Source organism: Leptopilina boulardi, unplaced genomic scaffold, assembly GCF_019393585.1.
Source record: "Leptopilina boulardi isolate dan_hultmark-lab unplaced genomic scaffold, ZJU_Lbou_2.1 LbouV2_328, whole genome shotgun sequence".
NCBI classification, from domain to species: domain Eukaryota; kingdom Metazoa; phylum Arthropoda; class Insecta; order Hymenoptera; family Figitidae; genus Leptopilina; species Leptopilina boulardi.
The window spans coordinates 650,640-674,147 of NW_026137894.1; the positions used below are offsets into that span (position 1 = coordinate 650,640).

The following is a 23,508-nucleotide window of genomic DNA, read 5'->3' on the forward strand; positions in this document are numbered from 1 at the left end:
AGAATACAATATTTGCAACTTTTGTTTACAGCATAAGTGTAAAACACATTTATTTTTCCTCTCTCATCGCTTAAAGTATAAAATGTGATATATATATATAATATATATATATATCTATACTTTTATTTATACATATCTATGCATACATCGAAGGAAAATCTTACAAATAAAATAATATACTGATGAATGTTAAAAAATATTTCACTCGTACACTCCAGCGAGATCGATAAACGCGATTTGTCTTACGATCACGGGTTTTTTTTTTTTTTTTTTTTTTTGTTTTTTATTATTTTTTATTATTAAATCGAAAAAAAATTATTATATTACATTGAGATTGCATCCAAATCAATGTTTAAAAACATTGAGCAACTAAAGAGTACATTACTAATATAGTGATCCTAGAAAAACAGAATCCAATTCTTTATTTTTAAATCATTGTTTAAATGTAATTAAAAAATTTTCACATTTCAAGGAAAATTTCAAAAAAAAAAAATAATTTCACATATTTAATATAATTATAATATTAAATGTATAATTTTTATTATGAAAAATATTTAATTTAATATTTTAATAAAATATTCTAAATTGTGTCTAAAAAAATATTTAAAACCCTCATTATGATGATTATTATTATTAATTAATTAATTAATAATGAATCCTGTGGTTCTAGAATAATTTCTCATCGATTGAAAGAAAGATATATATACTTTTTTTTCACTTAATATTTAAGGAAAACCATTAAAATCTTAATTGATCGACTAAATGTAATATTTGCAGTTCAGCGATCAAAACTTTGGTGCTTTAAACGCGTCACACACCAAAAAAAAAAGAAAAAAAAAAGATACACCACTCACGCAGCATATTATAATAATCTATAATTATATACATTGAGTGCAAATGTCTGATAAATTTTATATTGGTGAATTTTTTTTTAATTATTAATATTTTTTTAACAGTCGATGTGTTACCGGACAAAACAAATTCCGTAATTTATTTATTAGTACTTTGTTGTTTTTTTTTTTTTTTTTTTTTTTGAGAGCAATTTAATAAATCTTTGAAAAGTCAATATCACACTATTTCCCAACGAAAAAAAAAAAAAATAATTAAAAATATTTTCAAGCAAATGTCTGTCGAGTTGACTGTGTTTTTCTCTTTTAGAATACATTCTATACATATACTAATTTTTTTCTGAGATTATTTCATTATATAAATGTCAATAATTTTGAATTTTAAATTTTCCTCGGAATTTATGTTGTATTTTTTTTTTTTTTTACTATATATTTTCTAACAGAAAAATTCTTAATTTCATTGTGACAATTATCAATGAAATTTATTTTCTATATTAATCATTCTCTGATATGAATAAAAAGTTTTGAGAAAAGAAAATTGAAAAAAAAAATAATAATTAAGGGCATTTAGTGAAAGGTTTTCATGCAACTTTGACTGTTTGAATTCATTGTATGAATTTAAAAAAAAAAAAAAGTAACACTTTTTAACGTAATACAAATGCAATAGCCGATTAAAAATTCAAAATCTTAATTATATATATAATACATCCGAATTGACTATAATTGAATTAATTTACTCGTATTTACAAAAAATGAATTATTTACAAAGTTCGCTAATCACAGTATAATAATTTCCATAACATTAAGGCTATGTCAAAAACAAAATAGCGATATCAAAATTAGTTTCAAAATTACAGGAAAAAAAATTTTCTCAAACAACTTACAGATATTTACATTTAGTTGTAAATTAGAAAAAAATGTTTATATATTGTTACAAAATAAATAGGGAATAATTTTTTATCTAATTTAACTTTCTTTTTGTATATTGTAAAAAAATCTTTTGTTTGAAAAAATTTTTAATATAATACCTCACTAATTTTTGTTCACTATTAATCTCAGACATAACCTTAAAGACTTGCCTCTCTAGAATTTTAACAAGAGAATAGTAATGCATTCTTTCCCCCTTTTTTTTCTATATCAATTTCTACTTTTCGGATTCAATATTCCATCTCGAGAGACATTTCAGGCTATTGTATTTATATTTCGTTTAAGTGTTTTCTTTTTTTTCTTTTTTTTTACTAAATCATGGATTTACACAATGTTTTTAAATAAATATAGATTTCAATTTAAAAATAAAAACCGCAAAAAAAAAATTGAAAATATTAAGGTTAAATATTGCTTGTAAAATTATACAAATAGCTCATAAAAATAGAACATTTTTAAAATGTTGAATTGAATTTTTTTTTTACTAAAAAAAAAGATTCAGTGGAAATGAAAAATAATCACTGATCTGTAAAATTGCAAAAAAAAAAAAAAAAGAAAAAAAAATCACTTCCCTTAGTTGTAAATCCATGTTGAATATTACGTTAAGGCTGGCACTTAAAAACTTACAAAAGCTCTGTTAAAATAATTTTTTTAGTCCTAACTTTAACCTTTCCTGAGCTGGATTCACTTTGATTTTCAATTGTTGTATAAGATCATAAATTTTGAGAGATGGTCCAACTTTAAAACCAGTTAAGTCTATAATTTGATCCTTCGTCAAATTCAAAAGTGTCTTCCCATCTACTTTGCGTTTACTAAAGTTGTCACAATACGTTGCACAGTCATTGACACGAAGAAATTGTGCCACATCGAATATATTCCATTCCGATGGTACTAATCCCTTGGCGTCGGAAGACTTTTGCAGACAATCCGCTAGCCTTGGAATGTATTTCTCGCTCGCTGGCGAAGTCTGTGAAAATTAATTTAAAAATAAAATAATAATAATAATAATAATACTTGTGTAACTTCGAGTGTAAATTATTATTTTCTCCGATTCCGATATAGGACAATTTGTATCAATATAAATCAAACTGTCAATTTATAAATTCGAATTTCGAGATTGTGAATTGTTTCCAAGTTCTGATAATATGTAATTAATTACGGGGGGATATAAACCAGTCATGTTTAGAGATTCTCGAAATTGACAAAATTGATTTATAGTTGAATTTGATGTAATTTTCATATCGACGCCTACCGTTTATAAAATGCTAACATTAATGTCAAAACATAATAATACCAGGCCTCGGATCGACTTTAAGGCGCAAAAAAAGTCATTTTAGTCGATTTATTTATTTTCATTAAATTTAATTAGTTAATAAGTATTTTACTTTAAATAGATATTAAATCCATTTTATTAATTCCTTATTAAGAATAATTTTACAAGAATATTTATTTATTATTTATTTATTATTATTATTATTACAAATTTATAAAAAAAACAAATTCTGCCAACAATTCGATTTTAGAGTTTTTATTTGAAACTTTTTTAAATAATTGAATTTTTTTAAAGAGATAATAAAATTATTAAAAATAATTGAACTTTGGAAAAGTTATAGTTGAAATTTTTGGAAATAATTAAATTTCAGAAGATTTTGTGTTAAATTTCAAACAATAATATTAACTTTTACAGCTAATTGAAAATAATTTATCAAATAATTTTAGATAACATTATTGAATTTTTAAAGATTTACAATTCAGATTTTTGAAATTAATTGAACTTGAAGTGATTTTTAATTAAAATTTTTGACGATGAAGAATTTATTAAAAACTAAGGACAAAAATTAATTTTCAAAAGTTTTGTAATTGAAAAATGCTTTCAGATAATTGAATTTTCAAAGAATATTATAAAAATCATTAAAAATAATTGAATTCCAAAAGAGTTATAAATTGGAATTATTAAATTTCAAAAAGTTTTTGGATGGAAAATTTTTAAAGATTTTAAATTAAAATTTTTGGTAATTTTATTCGATTTTTTTTTAAATGATAAACAATTATTGAGTTTCATACAATTTTTAATTGAAAAATAATTTAAGAAGAAATTTTTGCGAAGAATTTCATTAAAATTATTAAAAAATAATTAATTTAGAGAAAAATTCTAGTTAAAAATTTATTAAATATAATTTAAATAAAGAAGATCTGATGAAGATCTGCATTGTTTTCTTAAAAAATACGTATTTTGTTTAAAAATTTTTTTTAAAAAAATGTAAAAAAAGTCCAAAAATTCGCATCTTATTCAAATAAGTTGAAAAAAGTCGTATTTTCGAAAAAAAAACAGATAAAGTCAAAAAAAAGTCGTACAATCGAAGGCCTATAATTCTAATTAAAAAACAAGTGCAATATAAAGTTAACAAAAAAAAAAAATTTGTGCAAAATAATTAATTCTTTTTCAATATTCACTGCAAGACAATTCTAATTCTAATTTGCAATTTGCAAAATATTAAATTGTTAAAATCTTAATTTTGCAGAATTTTCATTAAACCGATTATCAATGTTGCAGAAATTTTATTTAGACGAAAATTAATTTTCCAGAAATTACATTTGATCGAATCTCAATTTGTGTGAGACATTATCTCGTAGAATATTAATTTCGCAGCAAAAAGATTAGAAAGAATTTTAATTTTGTAGAATATTCATTTGCTCGAATATTAATGTTGCAGAAAATGAAAATTGTCGAAAATCAATTTAACAGAAATAATTCGGCGCGAAGTTTAAATTTCACCAATCAAAATCACTATTCTGTAAAATTAAAATATTCTACGCGACTTTTTTTTCACACAAATTGTGATTCGATCAAATATAATTTCTGGCAAATTAATTGTCGACAAAATAAAATTTCTGCAACATTGATAATATTTAATGAAAATTCTGCAAAATTAAATGTGCGTAAAATGCTGAACGTTCAAACGAAGGAAATAATTTTTTTTGTCTATAAATTTTTAAAAAAAGTTACTAAGAAAAAAGCACATTAAAAATTTCATATATTATTAATTTATTAAATTAAGTTCAGAACTTTAGGCACTTCAAAATTTATATTTTAACAATTTAATATTCTACAAAAGTACTATTCTACAGAATAAGATTCTATTCAAATTATAATTCTAAAAAATTTGTTTCAGAGCTTATTCATGCGTCCTAAAATTATTCTAAGTAGGGAATATTCATGTATTTTAAGTTGTCAGGAAATTTCCGAAATAAGAGAACTACTTTTTTTTGAGTTATATAATAAAATCTAGTTAATTTGATTTTTGCCTTTTTCAAAGTCAACTTTCTGCGTGAAAATATAAAAAAATTGTTGATGAGAAATAGTTAAAATTGTGAAAGAAGTTTAATATTTAAACGGAGAGACCAATAAAGTTTCAATTCCTTTTTTTTTATCTCTTTTTGAAAATATATTTGAGAGATGATGAAGAATCATTAAAAAAATTTGGCAAAATTTGTCGATAAAAATTATTAAAAATTGTAAATAAAATTTAATTATGAAAAAATTTTTTTGATTATAAATTCTAAACTCATCAAAAATTAATATTTTCTATTGCTGGCTAATCTGTATATTTTTTAGAACCTAAATGACACAAAAAAAATTTTACAACTTCCTGCGATTATTTAAATTTAGAGGGATCAACATAATAAAGTAGTGCCTCCCTTTAAGAAATAAATATCATTATTTCAGAAAATTTTAATAAATCAAGATTTTGTTATAAAATTCATGCAAGAATTTCAAAATCCGCTGGACAACCCTGATGATAAAAATATTGTACACCAAAAAAATCTAGCATAATTCAACACAAGTTTTGATTTTGAAAAATAATTCTTGACAAGTAGAAAATGAATACTTACATTTACACACAACGTTACATTTCGATCCCTTGAAGGTGGAACGACTTGCAAATTACTTTGAATCTCACTCAAGGCTTGACCCTGACAACTCGAAGGACTGGGAAGAGTTTGATCTGGACCAGCTGGCTCCTCTGCCGGTTCAGGTTCTCTGCTCGCCTGCTCAGGTAAACTCTCCAATTCATGATCTCTTTCTATTTTAATACCCTGAGCTGGTTCTAATTCTAATTCCTGCTTTCTTTCTCGATCTCGTTCTCGTTCTCTTTCACGATCTCGATCTCTTTCACGAGTTGGATTAATGCGTTCACTATGTCGTGGAAGAAATTGTCTTCCACAATGCAATTTTCCATTTCGTTTCATTTTTCTCTTAGATTTACGTTTAAGGCCTCTTGGTGATTTCACTGATACAAAGAAAAAACAAAAATGCTCAATTAATATTAGAAATAAAAAATATTATATTTATTATTTTTCATTTGCAGCAGTACAAAAATAACCTTTTATTTAAAAAAAAAAATAATCTTGAATGTCACTTTGAATTTTTTTGACATTTTTATTTTAAAAACAAACGTTGAGAAACATTTTTTAATGGAAAATAAACAAAAAAAAAGGAGCGATTTTATTAACGGAAAATTGAGGATTTTTATTATGTATATTAGAATATTTTCTAAAAAATGAATATTTACCTGTAGGACTAGTGGTTTTATTAATAACCCGTGGCCCTTCTAATTTATGATCAACAAGATCACACCATCCAACGGGATAAATATCAGGACTTTGGCAATCCAGCCATTGATCATATTCATCTTCCCATCCATCAAAGTGCACCCTCAGTAGCCTCCCAATGACTCTAGTGATTGTTGCTACACAAACTAATCTAGGATCCATTAAATCAGCAGCCTCAAGTCTCATGCCCTCAATAAATCCATGTTGTGGTACCTCCTAAAAAATATTTTATTCAGTTATTTTCTTTTCTTTTTTTTTTAATTATCCAAAAGGGATTTAACGGCAGAAACAAATGGGACGCCACATTATGTAGGAATTTTTTTGGCATTGAATTACTAATTATCGAAATTCTATTTTTAGTATTTAGTAGACTTTCATAAAGTGAACTTTAATTTAATTTAAGAATTTTTCGGACTATTGACCATTTACAAGAGAAAAAAAAAGAAAAATTAAATAAATTAATTTATAAATCTAAATAGATACGGAGTTTTAAAAGGTTCTACAAAATGACAATTTGAATAAGTGTGAATTCAATCGAATGGAGTTTCGGTGAAATAGAAATTCTCAAACTTAAAAATTCAGCTAAGTCGAATTTTTTTTAGAATAAAAATTCTCCTTAATATAAATATGGTAAAATAAGAAAATTTGTTAATTAAACAAATTTTTAAATGTAAATTTATGTGAAAATAGGTGTTAAGTGAATATTCAGATAAGTAGAAATTCGATTAAAGAACAATTCTATTAACTTAACATTCTTTTTTTATGAAAATTTTGCTAAATTCAAATTTTATTAAATGAAAATTCGGTGATCTAGAATATTTCTTTTATACAATAGTTTGGCTAAATAGAAATTTTGTTAAATCAGAATTTAGTTAGAATTAAAAATTCTTCGATATAAAAATTTCGTTTAAAATAAAGTCCATTTTATAAAATTCTGCTAAATATAAATTCAATAATTAGTAATTTAACGTTAAAAAAAATGCCACGCGCCTGAAGTTCTGAACGTTCAAATAAATGAAAAAAAACTTCTTTAACTTCAAATTTTACAATAAAAATATTGATTTTTGTATCCAAAATTAAAGTCAGGCACATAAAATTTCTACAAATATAGGGGGGGGGAATATTTATGCGTTCCGAACAAACATTTGTTGGTTTGATTGCGAATTATCAAAAAATATGTTATAATACATTTTTAGAAAAATGTTATTCAGCAAAATTATGTAGCACAATTTTTTACTTTATCAAAATTTTAATTGGGAAATTTTGAAAATTTAATTTCGGGTTTTTGACCTGGAATCAAAAATTTGTCCTACCTGGTTACGGATTAGAAATTTTATTAATTATTTTGGGAAAAATAAATGTTTCAGAAAAATATCAAAGAGGATTTTTACAGCTTTCCTAGTCTGTTTATTTAGAATCCCTATTTTTTTTTTTTTAATCAATCAGTTTTAAAATTTGTTTTTCATTTTTTCAATAAACGTTTCACTTCGAGGTAGACTATAAAAATTTAGGATAAATTCATCACAAGTTTCAATTTAAAAGAAAATCAAAATGCGGAATTTTAAAAAAAATTTCAAGGTCGAATTAAAAATTCAATGCAAATTCACGATTCTTTCAAGTCGAAACTAAATTCACGTCATTTTCCCGATTTTCAAGATTCGGTGGCCAATCTTTGGAGTCTAATTTAAGCAATTTATTCGAATTTAAAATTTTGTACTAGTTTTGATGGTCAACAAAAATTCAGGCAATACTTAATCAAGTTTTACAGATTTTTAAATAAAAATTTAGGAAGATTTAAAGTTGAAATTTTTAGAAATAATTGAATTTCAAAAGATTTTTGTTAATTTTTATACAATAATTAAAAAATTTGCAGAACTAAAAATAATTAATCAAATCATTTTAGATAATATTTTTTCAAAGTAATTGAATTTTCAAAGATTTACAATTTAGGTTTTTGAAATTAATTGAACTTTAAGTGATTTTTAATTAAAATTTTTTTTATGATTACACTAAAAAATTTATTAGAAATTGCAAACAAAAATAAAATAGATTTGAAAACTTTTTAAGTGAATAATGGTTTCAGATAAATTAATTTTCAAAGAATATTATAAAAATCATTAAAAATAATTGAAATTTTTGCAAATAATTAAATTTCAAGTGATTTTGAATTAAAATTTTTTTGGTAATTTTTATTTGTTAATTTTGTTTTAAATTATAAACAATTATTAAATTTCATAAAAATATTAATTGAAAAATAGTTTAAGATAATTGAATTTGTGAAGAATTTCATTCAAATTATTAAAAATATTAAATTTACTGAAGAATTTTAGTTAAAAATTTGTTAAATAATTGAAATAAAGAAGATCTACATTGTATACTAAAAAAACATATTTTATTGAAAAATGTTTTTAAAAAATGTAAAAAAAAAGTCCAAAAATTCGCATCTTATTCAAATAAATCGAAAAAAGTAGTATTTTTGAAAAAAAAAACTCGAAATTCTCAGATGATTTTCGGTGTATTGACCCTAAAGAAGTGTCGCAATCATTAATTTTGTAAAAAATACAAATTTTTGAAATTAAGATTAAAAAATCAATTTTTGCTCTAAAAAAATAAGACTTGCTTTGCTACCTGCAAATCCTAAAAAAAGTCAGGGAATTTTCCTTTGAATACTGGAAAAATATCTGAGACCCGTCACCAACAAATATTTGTTCCTAACATAGAAACCTTTTCTCAAGATAAAAAAAAAATATTATTTCTTTTGGAATACTCACAGGATTAAATAGATGTATCGGTGCAGGTATAGTATTAGTTTCAGTCAAATACGAATCCCAGGTAAAAGTCGTAGGATCATATCCCTTGGGCGGAGTTAGTGGCAAACCATGCTGTGCACAAAATCCAATTGGAAATATACAAGGTGAACATGAATGATAACAAAACCAATCAGCCCCACTGGCATCCTCATCGTAGCTATCAATGCGAATCATAATGAATTCCTTCCTTAATACTCGCATAACAGTCGCTGCGCAAATTGCAGAAAGATTGAGTGGATCTATCGCTTCAAGTTTCATTCCCTCTTGAAATTTAAATCCAGGTATCGTATGATTCTTTGGCACAATGAAAATATCCTCTGTCGCGTCATCCTCCGAATACTGTTTCTTTGACATTCGTTCCAAATAATCTGGATATGCGTCCAATGTTTGACCAATTTTTCTCGACCATCCAACTGGATGAATCAATGGCGAATCTTCGTGACACCAAAATCCATTATCATCAGGTGGCGAATCATAATAACGCACATGCAATCGTTTACCGAGTATTTTTTGTATTGTCGCTACTTTCACTTGTGATATTCGATTTTTATCAACAACTTCCAATTGAAGTCCACATCGAAAACGTGATTTCATACTGTCATTTACTTTATTGTAGAAATCAGTTGGTAATGTTCGTGCACCCGTTAATCGTCTTTTAAGAAAGTCCTTCCAATCTTTATATTTGTTGGCTATTGCTGAAAAGTAAATTAAAAAGACATTTTTAAAACAAAATTATTTCATTTAATTCAATAAAAACTGCAATTATATAAATCAACTTGATTTTTAAAGAAAATATTTTTAATATATTTTTTACATTCAATTTTGTATATTTAAAAATTCATTTTTTAACTTATTGTCGAATTTTCCATTGACATTTTATCCAAAGTTATTTACTTTTTAAGAATACAAAAATTTGAAAAACATAACTTTTTGAAATATTAGTTATTATTATTATTATTTGTAAAATTTAATTATAAATTTTACAAAGTTAAAGGCATTTCAAAAATAAAAACATTTTTAAAAACACACATAATAAAAACATAAATTATTTTGAGAAACATGAATAAACTCTAATTCGGCTAAAAGTAAATTCCAGGTAATAAATTTCATTAAAATGTAAAATTATAACAAATTAATTTTACAGTTTATTCATACGAATAATAAATTTTAAGAATTTTATAAGAATAAAAGAAAAATTTGATAAAAAATATTTAAAAAACACGAAAATTGTATAAAAATGAAAGGAACAATCAAAAATTTAAGAAAATTAATAGAAATTGAAATAAAAAGAAAGAGAATTTTAGTAATTAAAAAAAAAAAGAAAAATGATAATTTGTAGGGAAAATTTAAAAATAATAAAATACATGATAATTTTGGAAAAATTAAAGAAAATTGGAAAAGAAAAAAATCTAAGAATTTTAGAAAATGAAGAGAAAATAAAAAAATTAAGGAAATACAATGTCGAAGATATTTCAATCAAAATTAGACAATTTTATAATTTAAAAACAACGGGAATTTCATTTAAAAAATCGCATTTAAAAATACAAATATTAAAAAATATAAAAGAAAATAAAAAATTTAAGAAAATAGAAAGTGATAAAAAAAAGAATTTCAAAAAAAGAAACGAAAATTCTCAATATTTTAACCAAGTACGCAACTTTTATGATAAACGATTTCTAAAGAAATAATTATTTAAAATATAAAATTCTATAATACCTTGCCTAAAAAATATTTCTTGTAGTTTTCATTAATCAACAAATTATAAAATAGTTATTTTTAGGCAAAAAATTATAGAATTTTTCCTTTTGAAAAAATTATTTCTTTAAAAATCGTTTATCATAAACGTTACGTACTTCAGCTTCGTTATTTTAAAACTAAAGGTAAAAATGTTTCATATTTCTATATATTTTTACACTACACTCTCAACTATCTGTTGACCTATATTCAAACATTTTACGACTTTCACGACATAATATTACGAATTTCATGTCTTTTTAAAAATCAATAGTTTTATTAAAAATCGTGATTTATTGGAAAATTTTAGTTTCTAATTCAAAAAAACATCCCTTGATAAAAATATAAATATTGTTTGATGCTTTCATTATTGAATTTATCGTTTATTTATAAAAAAAAAATAAAACTATTTAGAAATAAACAATTGAAAAATTTTATATAAAAAAAAAAATTTTGATTTAAATAAAAAAATCAAATTTTTTAAATTAAAAAAAATACACATTTTTTTAAATTCTGAAATAAATATAAAATTAAAATTATATTACAAATAATAAAAAAGAATTTCTTCTAATATTAGTTTATAAATCTAAAAGTGTAATTAAATTATTTATTAATAATTTTAAATTATAAAGACGATTTTCAAATTTAAAATTATAAATAACTTTTTTGCAATCTCTATTTTTTTTATGCTAAGTATACCATTTCAGGTACTTGACAAAAAAAAAAAAAATTTAAATTGAAATTGATTCAATCAACTTTATAATTAGCATTGAGATAAATTTACTCACTGTTTGGAGGTATTAGAGGTTTTCCAATTGTGGCACACCAACCGACAGGATGAATATCATTTGAGCAAAGTGAAACCCAAAAATCCTTTTCGGCATTGTGTCCGAAACCTTCGTATCTCAATAGTGCTCTGTATCCAGAAATACGAAGAACAGTTGCAACCCAAAATGAATCGGGAAATGCCTCACAAACCTCATCGCAATCCGTGTTTTCTACCTCCACCTTCATTCCCACTGTTATGTCGTCCCAAATTTCTGATATTGGCGCCTAAAATTTTTTTTTTAATTCAGTAATTCAGTAATTTATCACTTATTTTTAAAATAAAAAAATTATCAAAAAATTATAGTAAATCAAAACAAGTATGTATTAAAAATCAAAGACAAACTAAGGACAAAATTGTGTTAAATGACAATGTCAATATGAATAAAATTAAGAGTTATTAAATTTAAAATTAAATTTATATTAATGTAAATATAATACAATACAATATTAAATTAAATATATTTTTTGTGTCAATAAAATATTTAAAATAATTTACTATAAAATAATATACACTATACTATCAAGTATAGAATAATTGTTTAAGTTTTAGGGTTAATATTTCGACTAAACTGGTCGCTGACTAATTTTTAAAAATTATAATACTTTGCAAGAATGATTTTGAAATTATCGAGATCATGAAATGAAAAGTATTTTATTAAAAATTTAATAATTTATTGTCAAATATGAATTTAAAGTATATGAGGTGCTGAAAACTGTCAATAAAATTCATTTCGTGATCTCGATAACTTAAAAATCATTCCTGCAGAGTATTATAATGGATTGATCCTTTTTGAAATTCTTTTTTTTTATCTTCATATTCAGAAAGAAACACCAAATATAACTTTTAATGATTCAAAGTTGTTAAAAATAAAATTACTCCCAATTTTATTGAAATATTTTTTTAACCCTTGGAGTACTTTAGAAATAGTAGAACTTTGAAAACTGCTTGGGGTCTCAAAGACACGATGTGTGCTTCTTGCTTGAAAAAATAGTTGTGTTCTCCAAGGGTTAATAAAAATTATGAAATTACTAATTTTAGGATCTAAAATTATTGAAATTTAAAGAAAATATATTATTATAAATATATTAATATGAAGAAACATATTTTTTCTTCTAAATCGTTGATCATAAACGTTGTGAAGTTCAACCGACGTATATTATCTTTTTTTTAAAGCCTTTCTTTTAAGAAAACATTTTCAATGAAATTGTACTCACGTGTTTAAAGCAAGACACGGGTGCAGCACAAAATCCATGTTCTATCAATTGTGGTGTCCAATCGTAAGATCCCTCCATTTCAGCAGTTCGTTTTCTCCTCACGGGCAAATCTTCTGGCATTACTGGTTCAGATTTTATTACTTCCTTGTCTTTCTTCTCGGGTTCCTTCTTTTCAACTTCAATTTCTTTAGTTATTACCTTAAAGTATTAGAAAATAAATTTATATTACCTTTCTATGTGTGATTAAATAAATTTCTTAAATTCTTTATTTTCCTTTAAAAAAAGTATAGTAACTATAAAAAATCCTATCCATTAAATTATAGTAAATAATAACAAAGAAGATATCGATCACTCCGTGTCAGGATTAAAAATAATAGAAATTATTCTTTACTTTTATTCTTATTAATTTTAATTCTCACTCGGAGTGATCGATATCTTCTTTGTTATTATTTAAAATACGACCGAGTGATAAATTATTAATTCTTAAATTATATTAAAGTTGTAAGCGACCAAGCGACACAAAAATTTATCTTTTCTTTAAAATTTTAACTTAAGCTAAACTTTTTTTTTGTGAAATAATAAATAATTTTTTTTTGTAAATCGAGAAAAAATTTGAGACTGAATTTTTTTTTAAATTTTTTCTATTTTTAATAGTTTTGAAGTTAGAAAAAAAATTATTGTTTTTTTAATACACAACTATTACCTGCGAACTTCATAAAAATAAAAAAAAAATGCATTAAGATAACCAAAATTAGAAAGATAAGGAAAAATGTCATCAGTTTGTTTATAAATTAATTATTTTATACTATGATTCAGATGTTTATTTTTCTTCTTATTTGTACGCTTTCAGGGTCAATAAAGGGTAGTTTTGTAAAGCCGTATAATAAATAAATAAATAATTTTAAATTATTAATTAAGGACTTTTAAAAAAAATTCATAAATAAGACTTTTAAAATTGCAGAAAAAACGTGATACACTTATTTTCAAATTTAAAAATCTATCAATTTTACGAGATTATAGACAGTTAATCCAAAGCTCTTTCATGAAAGCACGTTTTACATGTAAAAATAAGATTTAACAATTTTCTTTGAAGATAATAAATTTTTCAAATATATGATATAAATGAACATTCTTAATTTTTCACCAACTTTTTTTTTTTTAACTTTAAAATTAGTGAAAAAAATTACTAGAAATGCGAATATTTTTTATAAAAATTATTATTTTTAATTACTTTTTGTAAGAAGTTGTTATAATTTTTTTTTTTTGTTTCTGGTTAATATAATTTTAATTTAAAGAGCCAAGTTACGGTGGCAAAAAACGGTTCATAAAAAAAAATCTATCAATTAAACATTAAAGAGTAGATTTTTTTTTTTATGTACAATTTAAAAAGTCTTCAAAAATTTAAAGGAAACAGATTGAGTGGTTTCATGTTTTTTTTTTCGGGTAATCATGGTCAACAACTTGAGAAAAGTCATTTCGAGAAAAACGTGTTTTTAAAGTTTCAACTTATTTTTACACGATCAAGATCACCGCATTCCAATAAGAAATTCAAGGATTTTTACCTTATCTTGAGTTCTCTGAGAAAATTATTAAGATCAGGTATAAGGGCCTCTACAGCTCTGAAGCGACATGACATGTGTCCTTTTTTAAAAGTTGTGTAATTCATTTAATTTTCACTGAATCAATTTAAAAATTTCTAGACATATTTTTGAAATCATGTATATTTAATTTAAGAAAATGCAAAAAAAAAAGAAAATACGATTTTTTAAAAATTCTAAGTAATGTTTTCTTTTAAAATACTTTTTACTTTTAAATACATTTAATGAATGAAAAAATAGATATTTTACTGTAAATAAAGACATAAATTTAAATTGTAAAAATTAAATCTTAAAAATTTTCCTTCAAATGCTGCAAAATTGCTTAGTTTTGAAGAACAATAAATTTAAAGTTTTCAACTTTTTTTTCATATTGAGCAAAAAAGGTTAATTAAAAATTTTATAAAAACAGGATCTTGAATTCACGAAAATGAGTTTAAAATTTTTAATTCTCTACTTTTATTTAAAAAATAAATATTTTTTTTCTGTTCGTCAAATTTTGGTGTTTTGAAAACAAAATTGTAGCCTCAAAAAAAAAATAATATTCTAAATATTTACCCCTTTAACAAAGTTTTACACTAGAATTTCACAAAATTTATTTTTTGAAAATTTTTTCCAAAACTTTAAACTTTTTTTTCAATTCTAAAGTTAAAATATGATTCATTTACCTCAAAAATCAAAATTATAGCATGAATATGAAAAACAAACTTTTTTTTTGAAAAGTAGAGAGAAATATACCAAAAATGTTAAAATATTTTATTTTTCTAATTTTTTAAAAGAATATCACGTTCAAATTAATAATTTTTGATTCGGTATAGCAGAGATTTTAAGTTATAAACAAGTTTTTAAACATTTCTCCAGACTAAACTGACAACGATTACAGTACCTTTTTTTATATTGAAAGTAAGTAAAGAGGTGAATTATTTACCGAAAGTAAGTGACAAAAAGGTGTTAAAAAACTGATAGTTAAAATCAATTAACGTGCAAAATAACTTCAAATTTTGATTAATTTAAATTTTTTCTCAATGATTAAAGAAATAATAATTTAAAATTTAGGTAAATTAAATTTTTGGAAAAATTAAAATTTGAATCAATGAAAATATGGATAAATTGAAACTTAAAATTTGGTTAATTTGAAACTAAAATCCATCAAAATTTAAAAAAAATGAAATTTGGGAAAATTGAAATTTAAATGAATTAAAAAGTTCGATAAATTCAAATTCAGATAATTTAAAACTCAATTCGATTAATATTTAGATTGAAATTACGTTAATTTTAAGTAATGGATTGAATTTGCATTTAATTATAATTAATAAAAAAATTTTTAAGCAATAAGAACTAGAATTTATATGTGCTTAAAGTTCTGAACGTTTTTAAAAGAAGGAATTCTTTTTTTTCGGTTCATAAATTATTAAAAATTACTAATACAATGAAAAATAAAATAGTCAATCAAATATTTATTTTTTCATATATTTTTTGACACGTGAAGCAATATTTTATAATAAAAATCCAACTCAAAGAAGTAGTAAACAAATTTTATTTCATTGAATCACTTGAAATTTAAATTTAGATTGAATTTAAATTAGAATCAATTAAAATTTTAATTGAATAAAATTTCATCGAATTGAAATTTAAATATTTTTTTTAAAATTTTTTTCGAGTCAATTCAATCATTTATAGAAATGATTTCAAGAAGTTTTCAATTATAAAAAATTAAGACAATAATTTTTAAAAGTAAAAGTTTGAATTGAAAATTTTTAAAATTATAATTTTAGTCGCATTTTTGAAGAAATATAAAAATTATTAAAAATAATTAAATTTTTGAAGAGTTTGTTTGGTAAATTACAGACAATAATTAAATTTTACAGAATTGGAATTTCGAGGACTATTATAAAAATCATTAAAAGTAATTCAATTACGAAAGAGTAATATAGTTTAAATTATTTTTCAGAAAGTTTTAGATGGAAAATTATAGAAATAATAAAAATTTAGAAGGTTTAAAATTTAAATTTTTGAAATTAGTTGAATTTTAATTGATTTTGAATTGAAATTTTTCGTACTTTATTTGCTGATTTGTTTTTTTTTTTAATTTTAGACAATTAATGAATTTCATTAGTTATTAAAAAATAATTAATTTAGAGAAGAATTTTTGTTAAGTAAAAAAAAATAGTGGAAAAAGTCGCATCTTATTAAAATAAGTCGAAAAAAGTTGTATTTACGAAAAAAAGTCGTACAACCCGAGGACTGTATTTAGCTCAAAGGAAAAAAAAACGAATAAAAATCAAGTAATTTGAAAAAAAAACTCACTTCCTCCTCTGGTTTAGATGCTTCAGGCGATGGTGGAGTGACAATTATTTGATTCTCAATAGGATGCGACGGACTGTACGTTGAATCAGCAGCCGGTGCAGTATGCTCTGAAGATCGTGCGCAAGCTCTACTACAAAATCGTCGTTCTTTCGTGTAAAAGGCATGTTTTACTCCAATGGCACCACATTTCTCGCAAACGGCTAAAAAATCAAAATAAAATTTATTACATTCTCATTTAATTAAAAAAAAAAAAAAAAAAAAAAAAAGAAACAATTTTCAAAGAAAAATTCATACCGATTCCATCCTTTCGAATTGGTATAAAATTGAGATCAGTGTGAGGCTGATAGGCAATTGGTGTTTTCAGAACAAGGCCAGGATGCTTTATTGGCTTGATCTTGCGATTTCGATTGTCCTGCGTTTGTGTTGCTGCATTATTTACAACCTGCTCACGATCTTCTTCCGTCATATAATCCTCCAATGTCATGTATTCAGTCATTTCATTACTTTCCGTTTGTGGATCGTATTCCTGAAATAGAGGATAGCACTTAGGAAAAAAAAATATTATTAATTATAAATAATTTTCAAATTTATATCTAATTTATAAATAATTTATATTTAATTTATAAATAATTTATAAATAATTTATATCTAATTTATAAATAATTTATAAATAATTTCATAATAATTCAAAATAATTCTATTCATTATAATAAAAATTTTATTTTGCTTTCTCCTAACTTTTCTCTAGTTTCTAGTAATAATTTAAATTATTTCCCTCACACTAATAAAAATATTTTAAGAGGTTTTCAATTATAAAAAATTAAGACAATTTTTAGAAAGAAAATTTTAAATTGAAAATTTCAAAAATTATAATTTTAGTAGCATTTTTAGAAATTTGATATTTTTTTTACCAGTACTTTATCAAAAAAATTCCCTGACTTTTCCCTGAACAATCTCATTTTCCATGAATTTTTTCCTAATTTCTTTAACCCGTGTCAACACTGTTTTTATATGAGTCTTAAGTTCAAAACGTTCAAATGAACGGAATATTTTTTCAATCTATAAATTATTAAAAATTATGATGACAATGTAAAATAAAACAATTATTAAATTAATAACTTCTTTTTAGATATTTAAAACAATATTTTGTAATAAAATTCGTATTTCAAGAAGTTGCAAAAAAAAAAAAAATTTCGTTCATTTGAACATTCAAAAATTTAGGCTCATATTTTTATTACCATTATTATTATTACATATTATCATTATTATTGCAAGGCGTCTACTAATTTTGTTCAACAAAATTCCCGTTTATTTCCCAGTTTTTCACAATTTATTTTCTCTTTTCAAAATGAGCCAAAAATTTTGAACGTTCAAATGAACGAAATTTATTTTGCAACTTCTTTAAGTACAAATTTTATTACAAAATATTGTTTTGAATATCTAAAAAGAAATTATTTAATTTACTGTTTTATTTTACATTGCCATCATAATTTTTAATAATTTATAGATTAAAAAACAATATTTTGTTCATTTGAACGTTCAGAACTTATGGATCATTTGTCAAAATTTAAATTTATTTTATTCTTAGCCTCAATAAATCTACAAATGTCTATAAAAATTGATAATATTTTATGAAAATCATTGTTTTCAAGTCTATCAAGTCAGTTTAAGGGGAAATTTATTTTTTTTTTAAACACAATGAAAAAAATTTATTTGTTTCAAATATTCGGTTACTTTGACTATTATCAAATAAATATCTATTTGTATTAAATAATTATTATTTGAGTCAATTAAATGGTATTTGATTAAAATACGTCTCGAACACAATTTATTTGATTCAAATAATTCTCAGTTGATTCAAATAAATATTTTTTTGATAACAAATTGTAACTGATTATTTTAACTGAATAAATAAAAATAAAATAATAATAATAATGAAATAAAAATTTTGAATTAAAAATTAGTGTAACTTTATTTAAAATTAAGTATCTCCAGTGAAAACCATATAATATAAATTAAAAAAAACAAAGTAATAACATAAAAAATTAATAGAAATAATAAAATTTGTTTAATATACATTAAAAAAAATTTGTTAACTATTTCCCTGTTATTATAATTATTATTATTGTTATTTTTTTTTTTGTTGTAAACTTACGTGATGCATTTCTTGAACATCAACAGCTTCCATAGCCTCATCAGGTTCAGAACATTCGCCATGATATTGTTGAGGTAAATAGCGAACCATTGTCGTTGGTTGCATTTGATGATGATGATGGTGATGATGATGATGATTTCTTAGTTCATCAAATGAATGTGAACCATGTGGAAAGAATGGACTTTCTGCATGTCGTGGATCTAACATTAATTCATGAGTTGGTTCCCCATGAACCATCATATCTCCCATCCACACCATCCCCAATTCAGGTATGCCAGGGATGGTGGCTGCATAAACTGCAATTATTATAATTAAATTACAATTTTAAAAAATAATTTTCCTCCGAAATTTGTCACTGCTTTGGATAATTTACCATTTATTTTTGTAATATTTATTTATACAATAAATAAAAAAGTAAATTTGTTTTTTTTTAAACTCCAATTTAAAAATTTTTATATTACAGTCATTCATCTTTAAAAAGAAATAAAAAAAATTCATAAATCTATTCGAAGGTTATTATATAATTGTTTACAATATCTAATCAACCGGCATTAAATTTTAATTTCTCTTTAAAAGCAATTCATATTTTAAAAATAATAAATTTGTCAATAAAAAAAAATAGTAAATTTTGTTTTCATTCTATTAAAAACTAAACAATTGCATTTTTTAATATTAAATAATCAGCTTTTATAAGCAAGTCGAAAATTTTTTCATGCAAAATAAGTGAATTAAATTTCAGCTTCGCAAATGTAATTTCAAAACTAATCAAGTTATTGGACTAAAATGTGTATAATCGATTTTTCTTAAATAGAGAAAATTTGTAATTTAAATTTAATCAAAGGCGAGGAAATTGAAATTAAAAATTCAACAATAATCGACTTTGCCATGATTGAGTTATGCACATGAAACCGACGCCAGTCTTCAAAGAACTTGGTTTATTTAACCTTTTTTTCGTTTTATTTTATTTTTACTCATAACCAGTCACAAAAATTGTGCAATATAGTGATGAATATTTTCTTTTTGTGAAAAATTATTTTTCTTTTTGTTGATTAAAAACAATATGAGAAGGAGAATTAGAATGATAATAATAATTGTACGAACCATTGGGAGCCTGCATATCCATGACAAAGAGTCCCTATGTGAGTTTACTGTATAAATGCGTTCTGCAAGTATTACCGTAAACTATATTTTTCACGACTCGGATGTTCCATCTCGACCAATAAAAACAACATCATTTAGTAAAAATAAACACAATTTTCGTTCTTGCTTGCATACATTTTTCACAGAAAAAAAAAAATCACATAAAAAACATAATTTTTCTCGACATCACCGAACAATAGAGCAAAACATCAGCGGCAGGATGTACTTTTTCGCTTTTACCCCCACTATAATTATTTGTTAGTCTGCTCAAACCAAGAATATACTACAGAGATAGTGACATGTAGATGGAAAAATAGTTATGAAATTGAACTATAGAAATAGTCCGGGAACTATAGTTGGTGGGAGTATTGTTGTGATGACGTGAGTTTTTAAGCGAAAGATTGTTTCTAGAAATGGTCACCAGTAAAGGCGCTACGATCAAATATATACGATAGAAAAAGGCACACAATAATATTGTTCTTTTTTATCATATGTATTTCACGTCCATGTCAACGTCAACTTTATCCATTTTAGAAAAACTATTATAAAGGCGCTTGTACACCACATAAATTCTAAGTATACTCGTAATTTGTCAAAAGTTATACTAATTTTGATTGGCCTTGCTCATGGAGAATTTCCAAAAGATAGGAAAATTTCGAAATTCTCTATGAGCAAAGCCAATGTTATGTTCGTTTCAAGACTCTGAATATAGCCGCAAGTCCCCCCTCTCCCCTCCCCGGCCAAAAATGACCTAAATTTTGAGGTTATGTTTGTTTCAAGACTCTGAATAGAGCTGCAAGTCCTTCCCTCTCCCCTTCATCTCTCCGTATTTCCTACCAAAAATGACCTAAATTTTGAGATTATATTCGTTTCAAGACTCTGAATATATCCGCAAGTCCCCCCCTCTCCCCAACCAGTACCCCTGCCCCTGCCCTCGCAAAAAATGACCTGAATTTAGAGGTTATGTTCGTTTCAAGACTCTGAATATAGTCGCAAGCCCCCCTTTCTTACGTTGAGAGGGAGGTGGATTTTCCGCTAAAATTGACCTGAATTTTGAGGTTATGTTATTTTGGCGAGAAACGACCTAGAAACAAACGTAACCTCAAAATTTAGGCCAAAAATTTGTCGCAAAAAGTCCAAGAAACAAAAATAACATTAAAAGTTAGGTTAAACTTTGATGAAAAATTAAAAAAATTAAATAAATTTTGTTTTAAAAATTAAAAATAATAAAAATTATTATTAATAAAAATCATAAATAACATTTAAAAAAACAAATAATAAAATATTAATAATAGTTTTAAATTTCAGAAATTGTCCAAACATAAACTTAAAATAGGTAAGGTAAGGTAAGGTTAGGTAATTTTTGAGGTTATGTTCGTTTCTTGGTTAAGGGGAATTTAAGGTTATGTTTGTCGAACATATTCTTGACATATTTATATTTATAAATAAAATATATTATAATGATATTTTATATTTATGTTAATATTATAATATTATATTTGATTAATTAAAATTTATAATAATAGGATAAAATTTCAGAAAAAATAACATTTTAATTAAAAACAATTGTTGATTTGATACAATATTATTTTTAAAAAATGACAGAAATAAATACAAATATACGATTATTTATTATTTACTGTTAAAAAAAAAATTTCTTATAAAAATCATAAAGGTGGATCTAAATCCAAAATAAGCGTAATAATAATTAATAGTTTTAATAAAAAAAAATTTTTTAAAATCATGGTTTTACGTAATATTACATTAAAAAATGTAAATTACGTAAGTACACCGCGTTTATGTTTTGATACTTTCCCTTCGTTCCTACTCAACCCTGTACTAAATTTGTCGCCATTGATTGGTGCTTACATAAGACATGAATGTTATTCCATTGGTTACCTTCGATTGGATCATTTCTCTTATTGGTCAATTTTTATTAGAATAAAATCTTTAAACTGATTTTAAGAGATGACATTACCAACCTTTCCCTTTGGCCTTTTGGGAAGAGCATATGTCCCCTTGGTGGTGGTAATAATTTTGGGATCCATTTCGTATTGTAAATTTTTTGGGACATTCTTGTTTCGGTTACTCGCTACAAATGTCGAATAAAGTTAAAATTAGTAGCTGGTCCACTATGAAAATTTAATTTGACATCGTTAGCGAATATTTCGAATGTGTCTATCTAGTCATTTTTCGACACTATTTTTGAGGAGCGATTTATCTCTATTTAACTTGTGCAAAAAAGAAGAATCAATTGTCCCATCGTTTTGTCTGGCTGATTTTTGTGATCCAGTCACCGAAAACTTCCATCATTCCGTCAATAACCGAGTGCCAACCCGCAGGGTGGCAATCATTTGATAAGGTATGCAAATTATCACATGTATTTATTAATAAATTAAATTTCTATCACTTTATATGGTTCTTTCTGTTACCATACTCATATTTGTTTTTTTTTCATGTCGTAAATATATTTATCGTTAAAAATTAATAAGTATATCTAATATTTAAAAACAAAAAATTTATTTTATTTTTATTGTGCAAAAATTAATATCACATTTTATATTTGCTAGTTTTATGGAATTCAGGAATAAAATTGCCTGTATATTTAATTTCAATTTGCAAATAGTTTCACATTAAACTAACGATTTTTCAGTCATTGAAAACGTGATTCATGATTCTCATTCTCAAGGTTATTTTTTCAGAAAACTAGATATGTATTTCAAACTCGTTTTCAAAAAAAAAAAAAAAAAAAAAATCTAATTTAAAATTAGTAAAAATTTAGAGGAAGTTAAGTCAATTTAACAAACAGAAAAATGTGATATTAAATTCTTCGGCAAAAAATTCGGTTATAAATTTAGTATAGTGAAAAATTGAATTTAAATATTTAATTCCATTACAAATTCAAATCCATGTTCCTAAAGTTCTGAACGTTCAAATCGGAAATAATTTTTTAAATACTATACATAAATGAAAAATAAAAAAAATACATTAAATATATTTAAAAAATTATTTATTCTTAAATATAAATATATTTTATTATAAAATTTGAAGTTAGAAATATAAACAAATTTTTTAATTATTTTTTTTCAATTTAATTTCAATTGCAACGTCCATGAATTTCATTTCTTGGAAATAAAATTTAAACAATGTCCGATGCCGCACATTAAGACATGTTTTGACTGCATGTTCTCATCATGTCTTGGATTACAATTTCAAAACATTAAACAAAACAAAATCATAACATAATGAGATTAAAGTACATACATTTTAAAATAAATTTAAATCTCATGCGATAAAGAATTTTTTTTTTGATTAAATTAAAAAAATTTTAACAATTA

General features: G+C 23.6%; 2 protein-coding genes across 3 annotated transcripts in view; one reads left to right on the forward strand and one right to left on the reverse strand.

The window, feature by feature from the left end:
* Positions 1-1,004: 1,004 nt before the first annotated feature.
* LOC127285039 (polycomb protein Sfmbt-like) lies at positions 1,005-20,432 on the reverse strand. 2 transcript variants are annotated; one of them, XM_051310816.1, is made up of 10 exons: positions 20,132-20,432; positions 19,031-19,326; positions 17,170-17,401; positions 16,876-17,075; positions 12,974-13,171; positions 11,719-11,983; positions 9,158-9,891; positions 6,347-6,602; positions 5,667-6,064; positions 1,005-2,739 (listed from the first exon to the last, which is right to left on the reverse strand). In XM_051310816.1, exons 1-10 carry the CDS (start codon positions 20,151-20,153, stop codon positions 2,410-2,412), a joined length of 2,931 nt encoding a protein of 976 aa, XP_051166773.1. In that variant the 5' UTR covers positions 20,154-20,432; the 3' UTR covers positions 1,005-2,409. The 2 variants fall into 2 exon arrangements, with proteins under 2 accessions (XP_051166773.1, XP_051166772.1); XM_051310815.1 differs by having other exon boundaries at positions 17,170-17,419.
* Positions 20,433-22,157: 1,725 nt separating this feature from the next.
* LOC127285051 (ornithine decarboxylase 1-like) overlaps positions 22,158-23,508 on the forward strand; it is a 30,534-nt gene continuing 29,183 nt past the window's right edge. The window contains exon 1 of the mRNA XM_051310849.1: positions 22,158-22,532. The gene's annotated coding sequence lies outside the window, so the exon portion shown is untranslated. The remainder of the gene's footprint in view (positions 22,533-23,508) is intronic.